The sequence below is a fragment of the Bemisia tabaci genome, chromosome 5, assembly GCF_918797505.1.
Source record: "Bemisia tabaci chromosome 5, PGI_BMITA_v3".
NCBI classification, from domain to species: domain Eukaryota; kingdom Metazoa; phylum Arthropoda; class Insecta; order Hemiptera; family Aleyrodidae; genus Bemisia; species Bemisia tabaci.
Window position 1 is genome coordinate 34,088,226 of NC_092797.1, and position 18,236 is coordinate 34,106,461.

At 41.3% G+C, this 18,236-nt stretch overlaps 1 protein-coding gene across 2 annotated transcripts in view; it reads left to right on the top strand.

The window, feature by feature from the left end:
• The window catches only part of LOC109037384 (Cbl-associated protein), an 84,242-nt gene that overhangs the window by 39,462 nt on the left and 26,544 nt on the right, over window positions 1–18,236 (top strand). The window contains exon 14 of one of the 2 annotated variants that reach the window (XM_019052007.2): window positions 7,419–7,487. The exons of the other annotated variant lie outside the window; for it this stretch is intronic. Within the exon in view, the coding sequence (XP_018907552.2) occupies window positions 7,419–7,487 (69 nt within the window). The remainder of the gene's footprint in view (window positions 1–7,418; window positions 7,488–18,236) is intronic. 2 annotated transcript variants of the gene reach the window in all.

The following is an 18,236-nucleotide window of genomic DNA, read 5'->3' on the forward strand; positions in this document are numbered from 1 at the left end:
AGGACAGGAAGTATTGCTTTAAATAGCATTTAGCTTTTGCCCTATTTGCCAAGGATGGATTTTCTCATGGTACTTCCCCCCTTCCTTTTTTTTTGGTCTAAATTACAACTATACTGTAAGAGTTAGGAACCTTTCAGCGTGAAATTCTTTGAAGTTTGAAAATTCAAGGATGAAGATTTTATGTTCAATCGGATCCATTTCCCTTACCTCATTATTCAAGGGATCTTAGAAAAAAAAATTGATAATGGGAAATATCCACAATGCCGTACAATGAGAAATTTTATGAATAAAGTTCTTGCTGATTCAAAACCTCAATTTCAATTCCCTTGAATTAAATCAGTTATCAAATAGCTTCAATAAACTTGAAAATTGGCAAAGAACCCTCACATAACTACTTAACTTTTTTAGTAACTAATGTAGTCCTATCAATCAAATATTCTATTCATGTTATCATCTTAAAAATTTCTTATTGATTGATTGATCTTCAAAATGAAGTATTGTTCCTTCTCTCTATGTTTCTAAATTATTTCAGCCCAACTCCATTTTCTGGTTGGAATGAGCACTGAAGAAAGATGACAGTTGGTTTATCAAATTGAAGCACTTCATCCAGAAAATTAATATCTAAGTGCAAACTCATGCCTTTTTCTCCTCACGGAAGGGCAGTATTTTTTGTCCAGCGCAAGTGCACTGCTCCAAAGCTTACCTGCATGGAGTGAATTTTTTTTCTATTTGGCACCAAAATCACTCTTCTTTAAAAGAAACAGTGACACAGACTGTTCAATGATCGGCTGGGAAACATCATTAATTTTCTGCTTAACTCACCTCTTCACGGTTTGAAATTTATTGATTGTAGACAGCACCTAACAGCAGCATTGGTGGACGGGACTCTGCAAGTGTGGCAAAACCATTTTTGAACAAAGAAGAATCATGTGCTAAAAGCGTTTTTTCTTTTTATCCTAGATGATTCAGTTATTGAATATTTTCCAATTTCGGATCACCTGACTAAAATCCGAGTCCACAGATCCAGACGCAGTCAACCAATTGAGCCTCTGAGGGAAATCATCTGCTATCCAGTAACATCTATCGAGCATTCCAACATACAGCCTGTTTTTTCTCAGTTCAAACGTTCGGCACCTCCTGCATCTATTGCTGTTAAAAAATCATCGGAGCCTCCGTCTCCACCAAAACGACAATCATCCAGGAGGAATTCTATGTTACAATTAGTATCGAAGATTTCCGTGAGCCCACCAAAATCAAAAACCAAACTTGCAAGGTCTTCATCAGGCATTGAAGTTGATTCGAATGTTGAGTATTTGAAAGAGAGGTTGCAACATAAATTGGGCGTCCCAAAGGAAAGCCAGAAGAAGTCACCTTCATCTGATTTTAAAAAAAGTCAGAAAATTATCACCTCATGTCTTAATTTCTCCAGAAGTCTACCGTCGCGACAGAAGTCAATTAGCCCTGGTGCCAAAAGAACTGTGACCAAACCTCTCTCAAAAACGGCAAGTCTCTCAGACGGTCCTCTGAGTAAGGTAACGCACAGTTCATTAAGATCTCGGAAAGATCAACAAGAAGCCAGCTCAAAAAAGCTGTATGCATCACTAGACTTAAAATCACCAGCAGAAGTCAGCAAGGTTCTCAATCGCAATTATATTACAGATCAAAGGGAAAGAGCGCTCAGAAATTCCAGCAAATATCCTCCTGGAACTGTTGTCCGTAGCTCAACAACTTATTATAATTCTAATAACCCGTCAAAATTAAACCAAGATAAAGCATTGAAAGTTACTGTGGCTATCTCTGCTAAAGGAAGAGAGCTATTGAAACCGACTACTGTGTCCAGCATAGAATCTAGAAGTGAGATGAAATCCTTGTGTCCCAAGAAAACAGCAAGCAACATTATTTTGAGCTCAAGAAGTTCTGTAAGTTCCAAAAGTTGTGTAGAAAAATCTAAAGTTTCTGCTAAAAACAGCGAACGGAAGAGAACTGTTGTGAGCAAAGAAGTCGTCAAGATCACTTCAAGTCCAAGCCCTCCCGCTTCTCAGTCACCTGATAAAAGTTGGTCCTCCCCCTCTGTTGCGCCGAAAATAAAAGTCGAAAAATGTGACACCCCAGAGCCCACAGCCAAGAAACGGTTCAAAGGGAAAGCAGACGTTTCAAAGCAGCAAAGTAGTGCAGAAATCTTAGCTGAAAAGCAATCCCTTCTCAAATCAACAACTGATAAACATTCCAGGAGCAAAAGCCCTAAAAATGGAAAAAAGAAAGTGCGAAAGGTTAAAAGTGACACAGAATCTCAAGCCGAAGATGGCAAAACCAAGAAAAATGAAGGTGCCGCTAATAACTCCATTCATTCTATAGACATCAAAATTGTCCAAACTCGGCCTCCAAGTGTTTCGAATGAGCCTGTTGCTTTCAGTGATCTCTCAAATGATCTGAAACATTCATCTCTTCAGTGTGAATCGGTTCAAAATGCTCCGCTGCGTGTAGCAATATCTCCAACGCCCTCTAGCATTGGATCCATCTATCGCTCACCTTCTGTGATAGAAAGAACGAGAAGCTTGTATAAGGAGGAGAACAAGATTAGTTACAAATCGGAACCATCTCTGAGACTTCTAAACATTTATTTAGCTCACAAAAAACCAGTCTCCGAATCAAAATTCAAAAGCTTAGACCAAGATTTAAGATCCAAGATAAGCAGTCGCTCTTTGAGCCCAAGTTATTCTTTTCGACGAGCTGAATTTTTGGACAAAATTGAAAAATTTGATGTAGATAATGTATGGTCACGGGCAGGTTCGCGATCATATTTCCGCCATGAAAGCCCTCCAGTGTTGAAAGGCAGGTCCTCCAGTGAACCGCCTATGTCTTCTCCATCTGATGATAATGATTCAAATGCCCCCAGTCCTCTTTGCTGTGGACTAAAAAGTGCTTTGCTTACTTCCGATCGATTAAGCTCATCTCATTCTCGATCACCATCTTCTCGTCGAATTCAAAGTGCCAAATCATCCGTGAAGTGTTCAGATGCTGAGTCAGAATCCCTCAACAAGAAGGCCGGAGCCAAAAAGTTACAAAAGAGTCCTCTCCAAGAGAAACATTTTAGAAATATCAAAAGCCTCAGCTCATCGAGTTTGTCTCAGCTAAATGACTACACTGATTATCAAGCCTATGTTCTGGAGCTCATGCATTCGACTAAAAAGTGCGAAAGGTTTAAAGAACTGCACAAGTTTTATAAAAATCTCGAAAGACTAGGCCAGCTTGAACAAACTGCCTCCAATAACGACTTGAGACCCAGATTGAAGAATGAAGAAATTATCGATTTTGACCGGTGGCAGAGCTTAAGAAAGAAAGAAAAAGCAGAAGAAGAGTTGAAAGCGTTGTACCGAAGGCTCAAAGAGGATCAAAAAGAAAAAGACTTGGTCTTCCAGCCAAAGGACATCGACTCTTTTCGATGGAAAATTGATAGAGATAGAGGACTAAAAAGTCGTGAAAAATCAGTGGAAGACATTAAACAGCAGTTCTATAAAATGAACAGAGAAAGGAGCCTTTCAAAAAGTGGAAGTTTTTCAATAGAGAGAGATACTTACAAACCTTTATGGAGAGGATCCTCTGTTGTTGATCTAGCTAGTAGTCTGGCTTCCTCAACAAGTTCTCGCCATGGAAGGCCCGTGTCTCAAGTTGAAAGATCTGCATCCACCATTCCAAGACCGTCAAGCATGAAGTACGGTAAATATATTGGATCAAGACTCTGGAGTAGCTTGTCTATGGATCAGGTCAATGCATTGAAATCTCAACTGAATGAAATATACAGCACTGTCTCTAGCTTAAAGAGAGAGCGCATAAATAAAATGTTACAAAATCGGGTGAACAAAGGTAAAGAAAATTATGAAATTGAAGTCACAGCAGTGAAAAAACCAACTCAATCTTTTCCTGAGCCTCAAGACAGTGTTTTGCATGTTCGTTGCAATTCTCTCTTAACTCGAGACCAAACTTATTCCCCTTTGGTTCGAAAAAAAGAAAGCAAGCGAAGTGAGTGCATGAAATCTAACTCTATCGGCTCCATTCCCAGTTGGAAAAGTGCAGGTGAAAAACCTTTTTTATCGGAGACAGACAAGAAAAAAATATCAATGAAACTCAGCCATGAAGTTTTGGATAGAGTTACGAAAAAAAATAGTATGAAGAAAAAACGACACTCAGGCAGCTTAGTCATACCCAGAGAAACTTTGGGAGCAGTTGCGTCTATCAAAAGCTATAAAAAAGTGCCATCTGCAGGTTGCTCTATATCTTCCGTTTCCTCTCCGAGAACTTGTTACTCCATGGAAATTTCAGATTTGGAGAGTCAGCACTGCGCAACCACCGAGGATAATCAAAATAATTATATGCTAGTTTTGAAACCCAGTCATGATCAAGAAATTTGTAAAGAATCAAAAATGCATGTTGAATCTCATGCAGGAACTCATGTTGTATCAAATTCTGAAACAGAGAGTGGTAGCTCAGATGCCTCCACAGTTATTCATTTGGGTAATCGTGAAAATGTCGAGAAAGCTAAAAGTCATTCGCCTGACAGTGGGAACCTGCTGAAAACTTATTTAAATGTCGAAGAATCAAGCAGCCGGAGTATCCATCTGGACTCAGGTAACTCCGTGGTTTGCAGGAAGGAAAAAACAAAAGAAAATAGGAATGTATGCCCATCTCAATCTTTTGCAGATTTTAAAGAGATTTTTGGCGAAAGACAATTATATCAGAATTATCCTCCTCGATCCCCAACTCAATCAATTACTTCCTTATCAGATGCTGCACGTCCTAAATCCTTGCCAACTGTCAGCAGCGAAGAAAGTATCTTTAGATCTAGAAGCACCACTCCTGATCCGATGAAATACTATCGCGCATATTTGAATATGGTCAAATCAGGAGATGTTAGAAAACTAAGAGACCGATTTGAAAGTTTAGATGAACTGGACAGCCATTGCTCATCATCATGGGTGTCATTGAAAAGATTCCAAAGCGATCCAGAGCTCACACGCAATATGTTATCCCAAAGTGACAGATGTAGATCTCATAGTGTGAGAGACTGTGAAAGTGGAGATGTACAGTTCTTGAGAAATAAGTATGAAACCATCACCAATCCAAGGCGGCAAAGAACAAGGTATAGACCGATATCTCCTAAAAGCTTGATGAGGAATCGCTACATGCCACATATCAATATAATAAGTAAATCTGCATCCTTACAGGCTAAATCTCGTCCAACTATAGCCCAGCGACCCTACCGGACAACTGAAATAAAGTTACCGCCAGGGGCTGTTGATCGAATAAGACGCATGTTTGAAAAGAAGCCATCATTGAGTAATGTTTCATTAATGGGTCAAATGTACACCTCAGCCCCGAATATTCGAGAACTGAACGAAATAGCACCGTATCTTGAATGTCAGTGGATAGCTCATCAGCATCCTGATCCGACGTATCATGCCAGATCATTGTCTTCGCCAGACACAGACTCGAAGCACAGCCCTATGTATTCATTGAAACCTAGACCACAGTCAGCCTCCCCAACTCGGAAGAGACAATTATCAATCTTGAAGCAATCAAAGGACATGTTTGCTCAGCAAAAATTCGATCCTTCAATCCATCAGCCAACATTCCGGTATCAGCCACCTACACCAGAGTATTCTCCTCGATTGAACAGTAGATTCCGGCACTGGAGAAATGATCCTCACTTTTGGTGCAAGTACTTCCATTCCAAACCAACTGTCACTTTCAAAGGTGCCTATTTTATCTTACCATTTTATTAACTTTACAAGTCTTTATCTCAATATCTATCTCTCAGTGTAATTGCAAAACGAACTCACAAAAACCTAATTCATTTAAATCTGTGTCATGCAAAATCTGCCTTACATCAATTAGATAGTTATCAACAGCTCATCAATAAGTAGGTCAATTTTCCCTTAAAACCAAGAACATACATGGATTTGATGAGTTTTTGATTCTGTTAGATACTTGTTGAATTTTCAAGTTACCTGTCCATCAAAAATTGACCTCTCCAAAATTTCTCTCTGGAAGGCTGTTCATTAGGTGCCCCCTGCAATACATTTTCCCGTGAGAGTTGAATACATCAATGTCTCTTACTTCATCGGGTTTTTTATGCAGCCATTTAGACATAGATTCCTTGGAATCAATATTCTTCCCAACCCCTCCTCGCCTTGGATGGTCTGTAGATCCTTGAATTCAATTTTTATTTTGTGGGCTTGGAGTATCCAATTTACAATTTGTCTCTGAGAAGTATCATAATGGACCACTAGACAAGGTACGAATTTAAGTGATCTGATACATGTTTTTTAACCAGAATTTTACGTAGAATACGATTCACACAACGAAAATTACTGAAACCAACTCCCGACGAAGATATTAACGTTTTTATCTCACATTGGTTACGAGGAATTTGAACTGCCCGCTCACAAGAAACTCAAAGCTCTACGTGAGTCAAATCGCGTACTACAACGGTTTCAGCAAGCTTCTCAATCGAGCAATGTTCATTTCCCACCATGTGTTGTTCAAACTATCAGCAATTTGCTATTGCTGAGCCAAAGCTTCAAGATTGAGGTTGCCAGATTTTTATATCACAGAGACTGTCATGATAACGTTTAGCTCACGACGTGAATCACGTAGAGCATTGAGTTTTCATGAGCGGGTGGTTTGAATTCACGCATCATGAATCATTAAATATCTTCGTAAGGAGTTGATTTCGGTAATTTTCGTTGTGCGCATCGTGTTCTTCGTGAAATTTTAGTTACGAAACATGTATCAGAATGCTGAAATTCGTGCCTTGTCTAGTGGTCCATTCCGTATTGAAATAGGAAGAATAATATTCTTCAATTTTTAATTTTATCCATAGGTAAACGTATAATGTAACCAGTAGAATCCGATTTTTAATTCTATTCTATTCTTTTAATAGTTTACGCTTCTAAAGCTTGTTATCATTCTGGAAGGTATCACGATATTTTTCCTTTGAGGGAGTAATTTATTGCTCAAATCAAATTTTTTAAAAATTGATTTGAAAAATCGCAGGATAGTCTCATTGCCTACATTCCATCTTTTCCCCTTTCGTGACTGAATGAATCTCTCAAGTCAGTCCGTCTCACCTTCAAACTTGAAACTTCACTTTACTGTGGTGCAAGGAGGCGCTGAATCAAATTTTAAGTCTAGGCTTCTTCTAGCATTGTCAACGAAATTCAGATAGACTTACTTGGTGCCTGTTAGGCTTTGGCACCCTATTTTTTCAACGATATAAATCTATTTGCACAGTAGACTTTTATTTTCTTTTGAAAAAATTGTTTCACATTATGTGCCTACTTTAAGCTTCAGTATTATTTAGCAACATGGTATCGTGATGTAAGCTTTTTAATTGTCATGCATGATGTATCTTTCTATAGAACCTGTTTTAAGAGAGGTCCCCTCTTCGCCTTCCTCATCTCCATTCTACTCGTATGAGCCACAGCCAGGTAAACACAGAAAAAATCTGTCTTATTTTGAGTAATGTGAGGGTGCTGATTCAAATGTTTTTGCGACACTAACCTCCGACAGTTTATTTTTTATCTCTTACATTTTCGTTCTGTCTTTCATGCAGTCTTCATTTTCTTTTCCGGGTCGTCTTAATTTGCGTCGAGAAGCTTCATTCTCATCTCATTTGTGCGCTTCATATTTTGTCTGCTATACATATTTTGTCTATGACAGTTGCTCGCAACTTTTAAAGGTGGCATTTCATGATTTGTGCTGATGTGTTAAACTTTCATGTGTTTGCATCTAACCAGTCAATGTTTTTCGCATTTATGGAAATACCTTGTCTTGAAAAAAAGGTGGTTTACCAAAGTTCAGATACAAATATTGTCTGGAAGTTTTGTGTGGACTGATATTATCATTCATGTTCTTTTTTCGTTTCTCTGTTCAATTGGATGTATGCTGTCTTGACTAATCCTTCTTGAGCGAAGCTTGTTGAGTCTTTACAAATTCTAAATATGGTTCCAGAGGGTTTTGATGTCCTCAAATTGAATTTTTGCATTTTTCAACTAACGAATGCATAATTTCTTTCTTCCTTTTCTCTTTTCCTAACACCGTAATCACAATTCAGATTTTTCTTTCGCTGAAAACCAGCCGAAGTTTTTGACATGAGTATTCTCTAAAATTTAAAATTATTCAATTCGTTTACTTTCCCACAGTAAGTATTTTTAACGCAAATACTCACAATGATCTGCAAAATTAAGTCTAATTGAACAACTCAAGGATTTCAGAATTGATGTAATTCTAGCAAATCTTTCGAGTTCTTGTGTAGACATCTAAATGAGGGAAACATAGCAGAACTTGAGTATCAGTAGGATCGGTAAAGTTTTTGACAAGATCTAAAATACACTTGGTTCTTATTCTCTTGCTTCAATAATGAAGTAATTGCACTGGACATAGTCATTTTCTTTCCAAAATATCACCTGCAGAAAGGAAGACTGTTTTCTTCAGAGGTGTCCAACCGTTTTGTAACCAACGTAAAATGATACTTTTTAGTAAAATTGTTTACTCATGGGGGCTACGCATTCAGAGTACCCCTCGTCTCACTACTCCACTGGTTATGATGCTACTTTTGTAGAAATTCTCAATTTGGTTCCGGTTAAGATACTGGCATTGCTAATATTTGTCTACCAAAATCGCAGATAATTTTGTTTGTAATGTGATCTAAAACGTCTAATTTCAAGGGAAAATATTCATAATCAGAGTGTCTAGCATCAGGAAAACCCGGAAAATATTAGGAATTTTGGCCGATCAGGAAAAAATCAGGAAAATTGGAAAAATCGGACGTTTTGTCAGGAATTTTTCTTACGCGAATCTCCTCAGCAGAGAAAGTCTTACTGCTTTTTGCCTACCGTGCCAGGAGTCGAGAAAAATCAGGAAAATATCAGGAATTTTCAAAATGAAAAAATCAGGAATTTTTTATAAAATGTCAGGAAAATATCAGGATTTTTCAAAATTACAAAATACTAGACACCCTCATAATTCTCCTATAAAATAAACATTTTATCGAAGGAAATTTGGCAACTCTCGAATGATCATACGACGTTCTTACTTAGCACGGCAGCATCAGTTTTGTAGAAGCAACGATTCCTCCTTTTTATCCGTGGATATTAGGACTTAGGAGTCCTCGGATCCGAGTCCGTCAGACCATCGGGTTAATTGCAGTCAATGGTCGTTCAAGACCAGAACCATTATCCACCGCGGCTCGCGGCCGGTACCGTCGGTCCCCGGGGGGGGGGGGGGGGGGGCGTCGCGACGCTCCGCGGCGCACCACCTACAATACCTACAAACGATGCGCAAGTTACTCGCGAAGACACCGTCTCACCTTACCTTACTTACTCCTCTTTTTTTTATGAATGGCGGGTCGGTTATGCTCCTCTAGTTTCGCCTCGGCGGCGTATCGTGGTTCCGCGGCGCCCCCCCCCCCTTCCCGGGCCACCTCGATCGTGCCGGAGCGCCCCCCTCACCCCCCCCCCCCCGCCCCCTAATCAACCTCCGTGGCCTCTATCGACTCAATTCAGCACATATCCCCCGTGTGATTCACTCGGTGAATTTGTTCCATTCAGTTTGAGATGAGTTGCGCGCGCATTTCGTGAGTCAGTTGCGTGTTTTCTCCCGCGGATCCGCTCTCCTTCGCGTCTAGTTTGTTTGGGTTTTTACGCCGACCAGTTCGACCCGACCCGCGCTCCGATTCGGTGCACTAGCGCCACACCACCGCGTCTCCATTTCGTCTTTGATTGTGCGTTTTTTATCCGCGTCTACTCGTTTTCGATGAAAAAAATAAACAAAATTGGATTTAGTTTATAGCAGGTTCTTATAGAAAACACGTTACGACATTTTCGATCTGCCCCAGTTAATTCTTTCGATGTGCTTGAATCACGCGCCTAGGGTGCATTTCCGATAACGCATGACTCACCGTTGCGTTTGTAGGTGTTGTGTATGAATGAAGTGACGTCACCTCTGGATGGCGGAAAGTGTATCGTTTTTCACTCGCCTTTCGGATGAGGTCATCGAGTGTGTGCTCCATTGAGTTCAGCGTTGTGGATTTGTTGTTATATGCTTCCTATTGTACTCGTTTTCACTATCGTGGCTTTGTGCGGTCAGATCCGATATTGAATGTGATTTTGTGGCTTGTTTTCTTCTGTACGACTTCAGTGTCGGACAGAGGGGGTGTTTGACCCGTTTAATTTGGTGTTGACCATCGGCATTAGTGCTTCTTAGAAATTCGGCTTACCATCGTCTTTTTCTTGTCTGAAAACAATAGTCTCCTTTCAACTCTTTATTAGATCCTAGTAGCCAAAATCTTGATCCAATGAGGAGTATTTCTTCACAGTATCGAATGACGGCGTAATCATTTTTAAAAGTATTCGAATTTTGAAAATCCATTATTAGCAGACTTTTCGTCTTTTTCAGCGCTTGTGGCATTTTTTTTTTAAATTTCTCTATTCATTTCGTATTTGTATGCCTTTTTTTTATAAGTGTGCAGAAAGTCTGTGAGAAGCCTTGTAGATAACATTCACATACTAATTGAAACGAAGAGTTGGAAACGTGTTTTTCATCAACAAGGAGTAATGGCTTCAAGTTGCGAAAAAGGAGGAAACGAGAGAAAGAAGCCGTCGAGAGGAAATGAAAGAAAGGAACGAAGATTCGTGCGTGATTTTCGCACCGCTTTAAATCTTCCGGAAAGCGCAGAAATCTATTAACTCCATCAGATGTAATTAATTGTAATCCAGCTTCCGTCAGAGCTATGTCCGGTGGATTCATCTCTTGCTTTCATGTAGGAATGCAGGAAGCCATCTGTTGAAATTCATCCGCTGGGAGCAAAAAGTATGATACAACAATTTTAACTCCTGTGCCGCTCAAATTGCATAACCCTCCAGTTGAAGGAAAACTCAATTCTAGCCAGCATTTTCGCCGCACACCTTGATACGCCAAGATACCCTACCATTTTCCGATCTTTTACTTATATTCTCCTTCTTGTATCTCGTTTCTATACATCTTTATTTTCTCCTTGTCCTGCTGAGCCTAGATCTGAACGGAACCTTCGCACAAAAACTGAAATACGGGCATAGAGAAGTTTTCCTTCAATTGGGCGGTTATGCAATTTGAGCTACCCCTTAGAGCCCCAACAATTAATGGGCCTGTTGCATGCAAGAGATATAGCCATGCGAATAGACATTTTAGAGGTTAAATGACACGAAAATTACGATGGTCACATTAAAAAAGTCTGAAATACACTCCTTACTGCGCAAGTTGCGTTGTTAGAAACGCGCTTTTTCGAATTTCCCGCGTCTGGGGGCAGTTTTCTAACGGAAACAATTAACGGCAACTCGCGGCTATTTCCGGTCAACTAAAACTGACAACAACCTAAAAATCGGAGCTCGTGATATCGTGAAATGAAATGTAGAAGGATTGCATTGGATATTTAAAAGTTGATCGATTTGGTTACCGCATAAAGCGTATATGGACCACTATAAGAGATCACGTTGGGTTTGTAAACAAACTGAAGGAAAAAATAACAACAACAACAACAACGATTCGGCATCTTCCGGAAATCACCTAGCCCGCCGTTTGCTCGTTTCCGGTGATTAGAAAACTGCCTCCAGACGCGGGAAAATTGAAAAAGCGCGTTCCTAACAACGCAAATTGCGCAGTAAGGAGTGTATTTCAGACTTTTTTAATGTGACCATCGTAATTTTCGTGTCATTTAACCTCTGAAAAGTCTATTCGCGCGGCTGTATCTCTTGCATGCAACAGGCCCATTGTATCACACGTTATCCTCCTGGTGCGAGAGTTTCAGAAATCTGTTTTTGCAACTTCAGGGTTTTCCTCCCATGAGACTCATACTCATAGCAACTAGATGTGATTCTTGTAGATGAGCATTGTTTGCTGTGTTAACTATCTTTACTACGATCATTTGCGAGAACACTCAGGAAAATCGCGATACGTGCTCATTCATATTTGAATCTCTTGTTCTCTGATTTTTTTTCCAGACGTCTCTTATTTATTTTTCCGTCTCCTCTTTTGAAAGCGTTACTCTCTATTGACGGGAAATATTTTCAGCACTTTTTTGTTTTTAAAACGAAAATTGATGAGTACCACATTCAGCGAATGTGTCCGGTAAATATGTACAGTAAATTAAATAAGAACTAGCCAAGGGAAAAAAACAGGAAAAAAATAGTTCGAGAGCCGCCTGAGAAAGGTGTCCCACCTTTGTCAGCTGGTTTTTTCATTGTTTTCCATCAGTTTTCTTTTGCCCATTCTTCTCCTTAAAACAATTTTAACGGCATAGCAAACCGAGGAATGGCCCGAGCAACGCTTTTTGTCGGCATGACTTGCCGACGATTCGGCGTCGGAATCCGCCGAAAAACGCGTGCATAATCTGCCGTGCTAAAACATCGTATGAACATTCGGTTGTTGCCAAATTTCTGCCAGTAAAAACCTAATTTTCTCAGAAATTCATCCATATTTTTCTTAGATTTTTTCACGAACATTTATTCACAACAATTCGGCCTGAGGTATCTGAAAATGTCAGAGGAAAATGTTCAGAAATTTTCTCGAAAATGACTGTGTAGGTAGAAGAATTTGGGCGAAGCACGAATGTTGATACGTCGTTTTTCCTTAGCACGACTGAACTGCTGAGTAATTCACCGAGTACCCGTTTCGTAATGAGAGCAGAGCCGTGGCATTCGCGAAGTTTTCGAATAGCAGCGCAATAATTATTGCCCCATTTCGTTGGATCCTCGATTCCTCGGCGAGCGAATCGCTTTACGATTCTCCGGAGACAGCACTTACGGACGGAAGACCTTTAAGTAGTTGACCTTGACGTAAGAATATACGAGAGTACGCGAAACCGCGAGCAGCGCTGCCTTGCTAAGGAAGAACGCCGTATGAACACCCGAGAGTTGCCAAATTCCCTTCGATACAACGTTCATTTTTAAGGGAAGTAATGAATATTTTTCCTTGAGTTTTTCAGGACCTTTAGATAAAATTGCGAACATAATGATCTGAAAAATCGGGAGGAAAATATTCATTAGTTTACAAGGAACTCCTCGTTTTATCAAAGAAAATTTGGCAACGCCTGAAGGTTCATACGGCGTTTTTCCTTAGCACGGCAGAGCGGCGCGGCGCCTCGTGTCATGTGTGAAAAGTGTTTTGTCAACTGCAGCGGAGGCGGAGAAGGTGGAGCAACCGCCCCCTCCCCCCTCACCCCTCCATCTCCCCCTCCCCCCGGACACCTTTCTTCTTCTCTACCGTGGTATAGAAAATTAGCGTGCAGCTGTTTTATGGAACTCGCTGTGTACATACTCAGGTATATATGTATGTCTAAGCGCAGTGCCTCAAGGAGTAATGAAGGCCGCAGTGATTTTCTTCCTCAGCTATGACGTCAATTGAAATTTATCGCGTCTAACTTGTGTTAATAAAGTAGACGAAGCGTGTGTGAAGTAAAGATCGCTCATGAGCTTTTTCCTCATATTCGCTCGTTGATTCGTTGAGAATAATGGCGAACACTAAGGTTACCATAAACTTTATTGGATCCTAAGTGACTGAAAGTACCATACTAATTGCTATTCTTAGCTATCGGTAATGGCTTTTCACCCCCAGCAGCTATTGCTTTTGCCTCCCCTAATCCTGACGAGCCGGTATTGGTTGACATTGAGGGCTTTCCTGCTGACAACCAGGAATGCAGAAAGTTCTCTGCTTTCTCATTTTTCAAATTGGCCTCTCCATTTTCAAAACCCCTTTTTTTCGCAGAAACTTCAAAAATATGACTTTTTTATGGCTCTGTACGTATAAATTGCCGCGATTTTGCGAAAGACGCGTGATTTTTACCGTTCCTTAATGAAATAAACGTGATATTTACCGCAACTCTTGCAAATAAATGCGATTTTCCCTGCGTTTTATCGTGAAAACATCGTTTTCGGGCCTCTGGGGCCTTCATAGTTTCACACGAGACCGATCGCGTGATCGAGAAGTTTTTGCACCCTTGATGTCAATCCTCTGAGAAGAATATAAAAATCTATCTAGCTAAATGTAAAAAAGTTCCTCTCATTCGGCAAAGAAAGTCTACCGGAACCCGTATGTCCAAATCTGACGCGATCGGGCTGGATATTAGCGCGGGTTGCTCAGCGTTCGCTTCAGGACACCTTCTCTCCACCGAAAAAATACAAAAAATGTTTCTTTGACGGAAAGTAAGCGAGAAGTCTCTGGCCCACGTCTCTCAAACTCTAAAGCCGTCTATTTTCATACCGAGGCTTTTTCCCCTCTTGAGTCAGTTGAGTCCCGAAGGTACCTGAGATAGTCCGTGACAACCCTAAAAATGAAGTTGCGTTAAACAAAGTATGGAAACATCATTTGCGAAAGAACCCTCGATGAAAGATTTACTCCATTTTTGAGCTGTAACTTTTTCTGTGCACACGAGGAGCAGTAATCTGTCTGGTGTACTGCTTCTAGTATTTTAAGGCTTGTCTTCAAGTCCTAGAAGTGCCCCAAAAAGTCAGTCAAATTGACCGCGGATATTCGGAATCGCGGATAACCGAGACTGTACTGTAATTCATTTATGCATAAGATATCGTATCAAATAACGCCTCCAAGGGGGGTAGCAAACGTTTTAAAATTTTAAATTTTCCGGAAATCCTCCGGATTCGCACGTCTGTCCGAGGACATTGACCTTTTCCTTCTGCTTTTTAGAAATTTCCAAAATAAGAAAGCCACTCTAATTTACCGCGGATATTCGGAATCGCGGATAATCGAGACAGAACTGTAATTCATTAAGTATAAGATACCGTATGAAGTAACGCCTCCAAATGGGGTAGCAAACTTATTAAAATTTTAAATTTTCCGGAAATCCTCCGGATTCGCACCTCTGTCCGAGGACATTGACCTTTTCCTTCTGCTTTTTCAGAATTTTCCAAAATAAAAAATTCACTCTAATTTACCGCGGATATTCGGAATCGCGGATAATTGAGACAGTACTGTAATTCATTTTGCATAACATACGGCATCAATTAACGCCTCCAAATGGGGTAGTAAACGTATTAAAATTTTAAATTTTCGGGAAAGCCTCCGAATTTTCACCTATGTCCGATGGTAGCGCCTTTTTCCTCCTGCTTGTCCAGCATTTCCCAACAACGAAAGTAAATCAAATTGACCGCGGATATTCGGAATCGCGGATAATCGAGACTGCACTGTAATTCATTTTGCTTCAGGTACCAAATCAATCAACGCCTCGGAGTCCAAATGGAGTAGTAAACGTATTAAAATTTTAAATTTTCCGGAAAGCCTCCGGATTCTCACCTCCATCCGCGGACATTGACCTTTCCTCCTGTTTGTCCAGAATCTCCTCCTAATAATGTTCAGAGGCCCCGGAATCGGGCCGCACGAGAGGTCACTCTCGTTTCGCTCCGACACCGAGCCGCGGAGTGCCTATCGTGGCAAGTTGCGGGCACAGTTCGTCATTTCTGCTCAATTGTTCCGAGTGACTTGCGTGACGTTGCCCAGGCGTTTTTTCCAAGTAACCGATGTCTTTCACGCGCGTCTCGCGTCGAGTGAGTTCACCCAGATTTGACGGCCGCCCTGTTGCGCGATCGTCTTCGCCACGGCGTCGAACCCAGAACCTCCACTCGAATTCTCGTCGACATTTTTTTCCGAAGAAGATGCGTCCTTTCCTGTTTCTCCAGCCGGCGTCTATGTTCCCGGCGATGCTTTCTCCTCGCGGCACCGGCTGGCGTCGCGGCGCGCGGCGAGACTCTCATCATCGTCGTCGCTGTTTACGCGATCAATGCCAGGCCTTCATATCGACTTCCCATCATCTCGCGCTATCGGTTTCGCGCGCCAGGGATAAACAGACGCGCGCGTTAGCGGTCGGCGAGGGAGGGCGTTACCAGAAAGGAGGAAATTGGGGAAGAACGTAGGCATGAAGAACGCCAATTCCATTAGGACCCCCGCTGCGCCCCCACCCGCCCACCCTCTCTTATCACGAGTGATAAAATATTGGTCGAACATCACCGTTGCTCGGATAAATCGAGTCAGCTGATACCCCCTTTCATTTTTTATCAACCCTAGTCTGATAGATTTAAATTGTCGGACTCCTAACAAATGTCAGAAGTGGACATACTCGAGATGGGTAGAAGGAGAAAAATAAAGAGGAGAGGGAAAAGAGGAGGAGAGGAAGAAGAAGAGGAAAGGATGATGTAGAGAAGAGGGAGAAGATGAAGAGAAGAAGAAAGAAAGAATGATGAGACAGAATGGAGAGTAGCTGAAGAAGGGAAACAAGCAGAATGTATTTTTCTTCGTCTTTCTCATCCTATTCTCCTCCTTCTTCTCTACGTCCTCTCATTTCTCTGCTTCTGTTCTATTCTCTGCGCCCTCTTCTTATTTTCCTCCTCCTCTTCCTCCTCTTCCTCCTCTTCCTCCTCTTCTTCCTCTTCTTCCTCTTATTTTCTCTTTCCTCTTCCCCTTCTTCTTCCTCTTCTATATTTGCTTCATTCTCCTCTTTTTTCCTTTTCTTCCTCTCTTTATACATTCTTATTTCTCCCCTCCTGTTCCATTCCCTTCACCTTTTCCTCCCATCCTCCTCTTCCTCTCCTTTTCCTTCGTCTACCCCTTGGTCTCCGAATGTCATATACGTCTTCCTCCGACATATTTCAGAAGTCCTCGGCAATTGCACCTTTGAGTTTTTCTGTAAACTACCCTTGAAGGCATAACCCTCTCGCTCAGTTTCGTCCAATTATTCGTAGTAAGAGTAAGGTCTCAAAGACCCAAGTCACTCAGGAATAGGGTTAAATACCGGAATCTAGGCACTCAGTGAAATTGCCCCAACGTCATCATTGGCGTCAGAAAGTTCTAGATCGTTCTTGAGAGGCCAAGGACGAAAAGCTCTTCGCCTCGACCCGTCCCGCTCATGTCTTTCATCTTAGCCTCCACCCCATAAACCCACCCCTTCCAAGAACTTCCGCCGTATGATCATCGAAGCTTGGCGAAACATTCAGGTTGGCGAACCGCGTAGACTACAAAATGACCCTTGAGATGAAAAAAATCAATGCTCTTAGTTTTGATGGAAATCTAAAGAATCTGGTCATGAGAGTACACGAAAAAAAAAAAAGAATTGCTGATTCAGCAATTCAATTGCTAAAAGCAGTGAGTGCAATGTTTCAATGTAGATTTTACAACACAAAAATGCTACTTTAACCACATTGTAAACTAATTTAACAAAAAAAATGCTACTTTAACCACATTGTAAACTAATTTAACCACGGGGGTGGTTTAAGTAGCATTTTTGTGTTGTGAAATCTACATTAAAACATTGCACTCACTGCTTTTAGCAAGTGAATTGCTGAATCAGCAATTCTTTTTTTTTCCGTGTAAACTTTGTGTTTTCGTCAGAAATTCCAAATTCAGGGGCCGAATTTTATCGGTCCTCCAACCGATCATCGATGGATGCTGCACCTCCATGCGAGAGAGCCGACAAAATTCGGCTCGGGGAATTAAAATGAATTCTAGAAAGCACAGTTGAGGCCTAGGAATTGCCCTCAAGCTACTTCATAGGAATCGCGGTTCGGCTGAAGTCGGACCGAAAAACAACGAAGGAGCGGGCAAAAGCGCCGTGGGGCACTCTGCATAATAGGTTCTATTGGCCGTGCCCCCCGCCGCGGTGGCTGATCAAGAAGGCACGCTGGCACCGCACCGCACCGGCACACAGTGGATCGAGTCGATCGTAGAGGTCGGACAAAATTTGGAAACTTTAAACGCTTATAACTCCGTTCATACACAATTTTGAGGTTCTGAAAGTGGCTCCGTTGGTTTTCCCGTCAAATTTCCTCTAGGAGCACCCCTTAAAGTTTAAAATGTGACGGAGTAAACATCAAAATTTGCGGTTTTAGTCAAAAATTTCATGTCCGACCTCTCTTATGGAGATGTTGCATGTGTGAGGAATTTGCGATTCGGCTGTTGATTCGTAGATAAAAGTTCGCGAGAAACACGATGGTGCTACTGGTTATCTGAAATCAACTCCCAAGCTCAAGACAGCTCTCAAGTTGAGGCCAAAATGGAGGGGATAGCCCACCCTACCCTGAGAGTCCACGTCCACATCAAGACAAACTCTCCATGCAAAGATAGGGAGCAAATACATTGACAGGGCTGCCACTTTATTTAAGGACTCCAAAACTGAAAACACGGCAACCCTTCTAATGTAT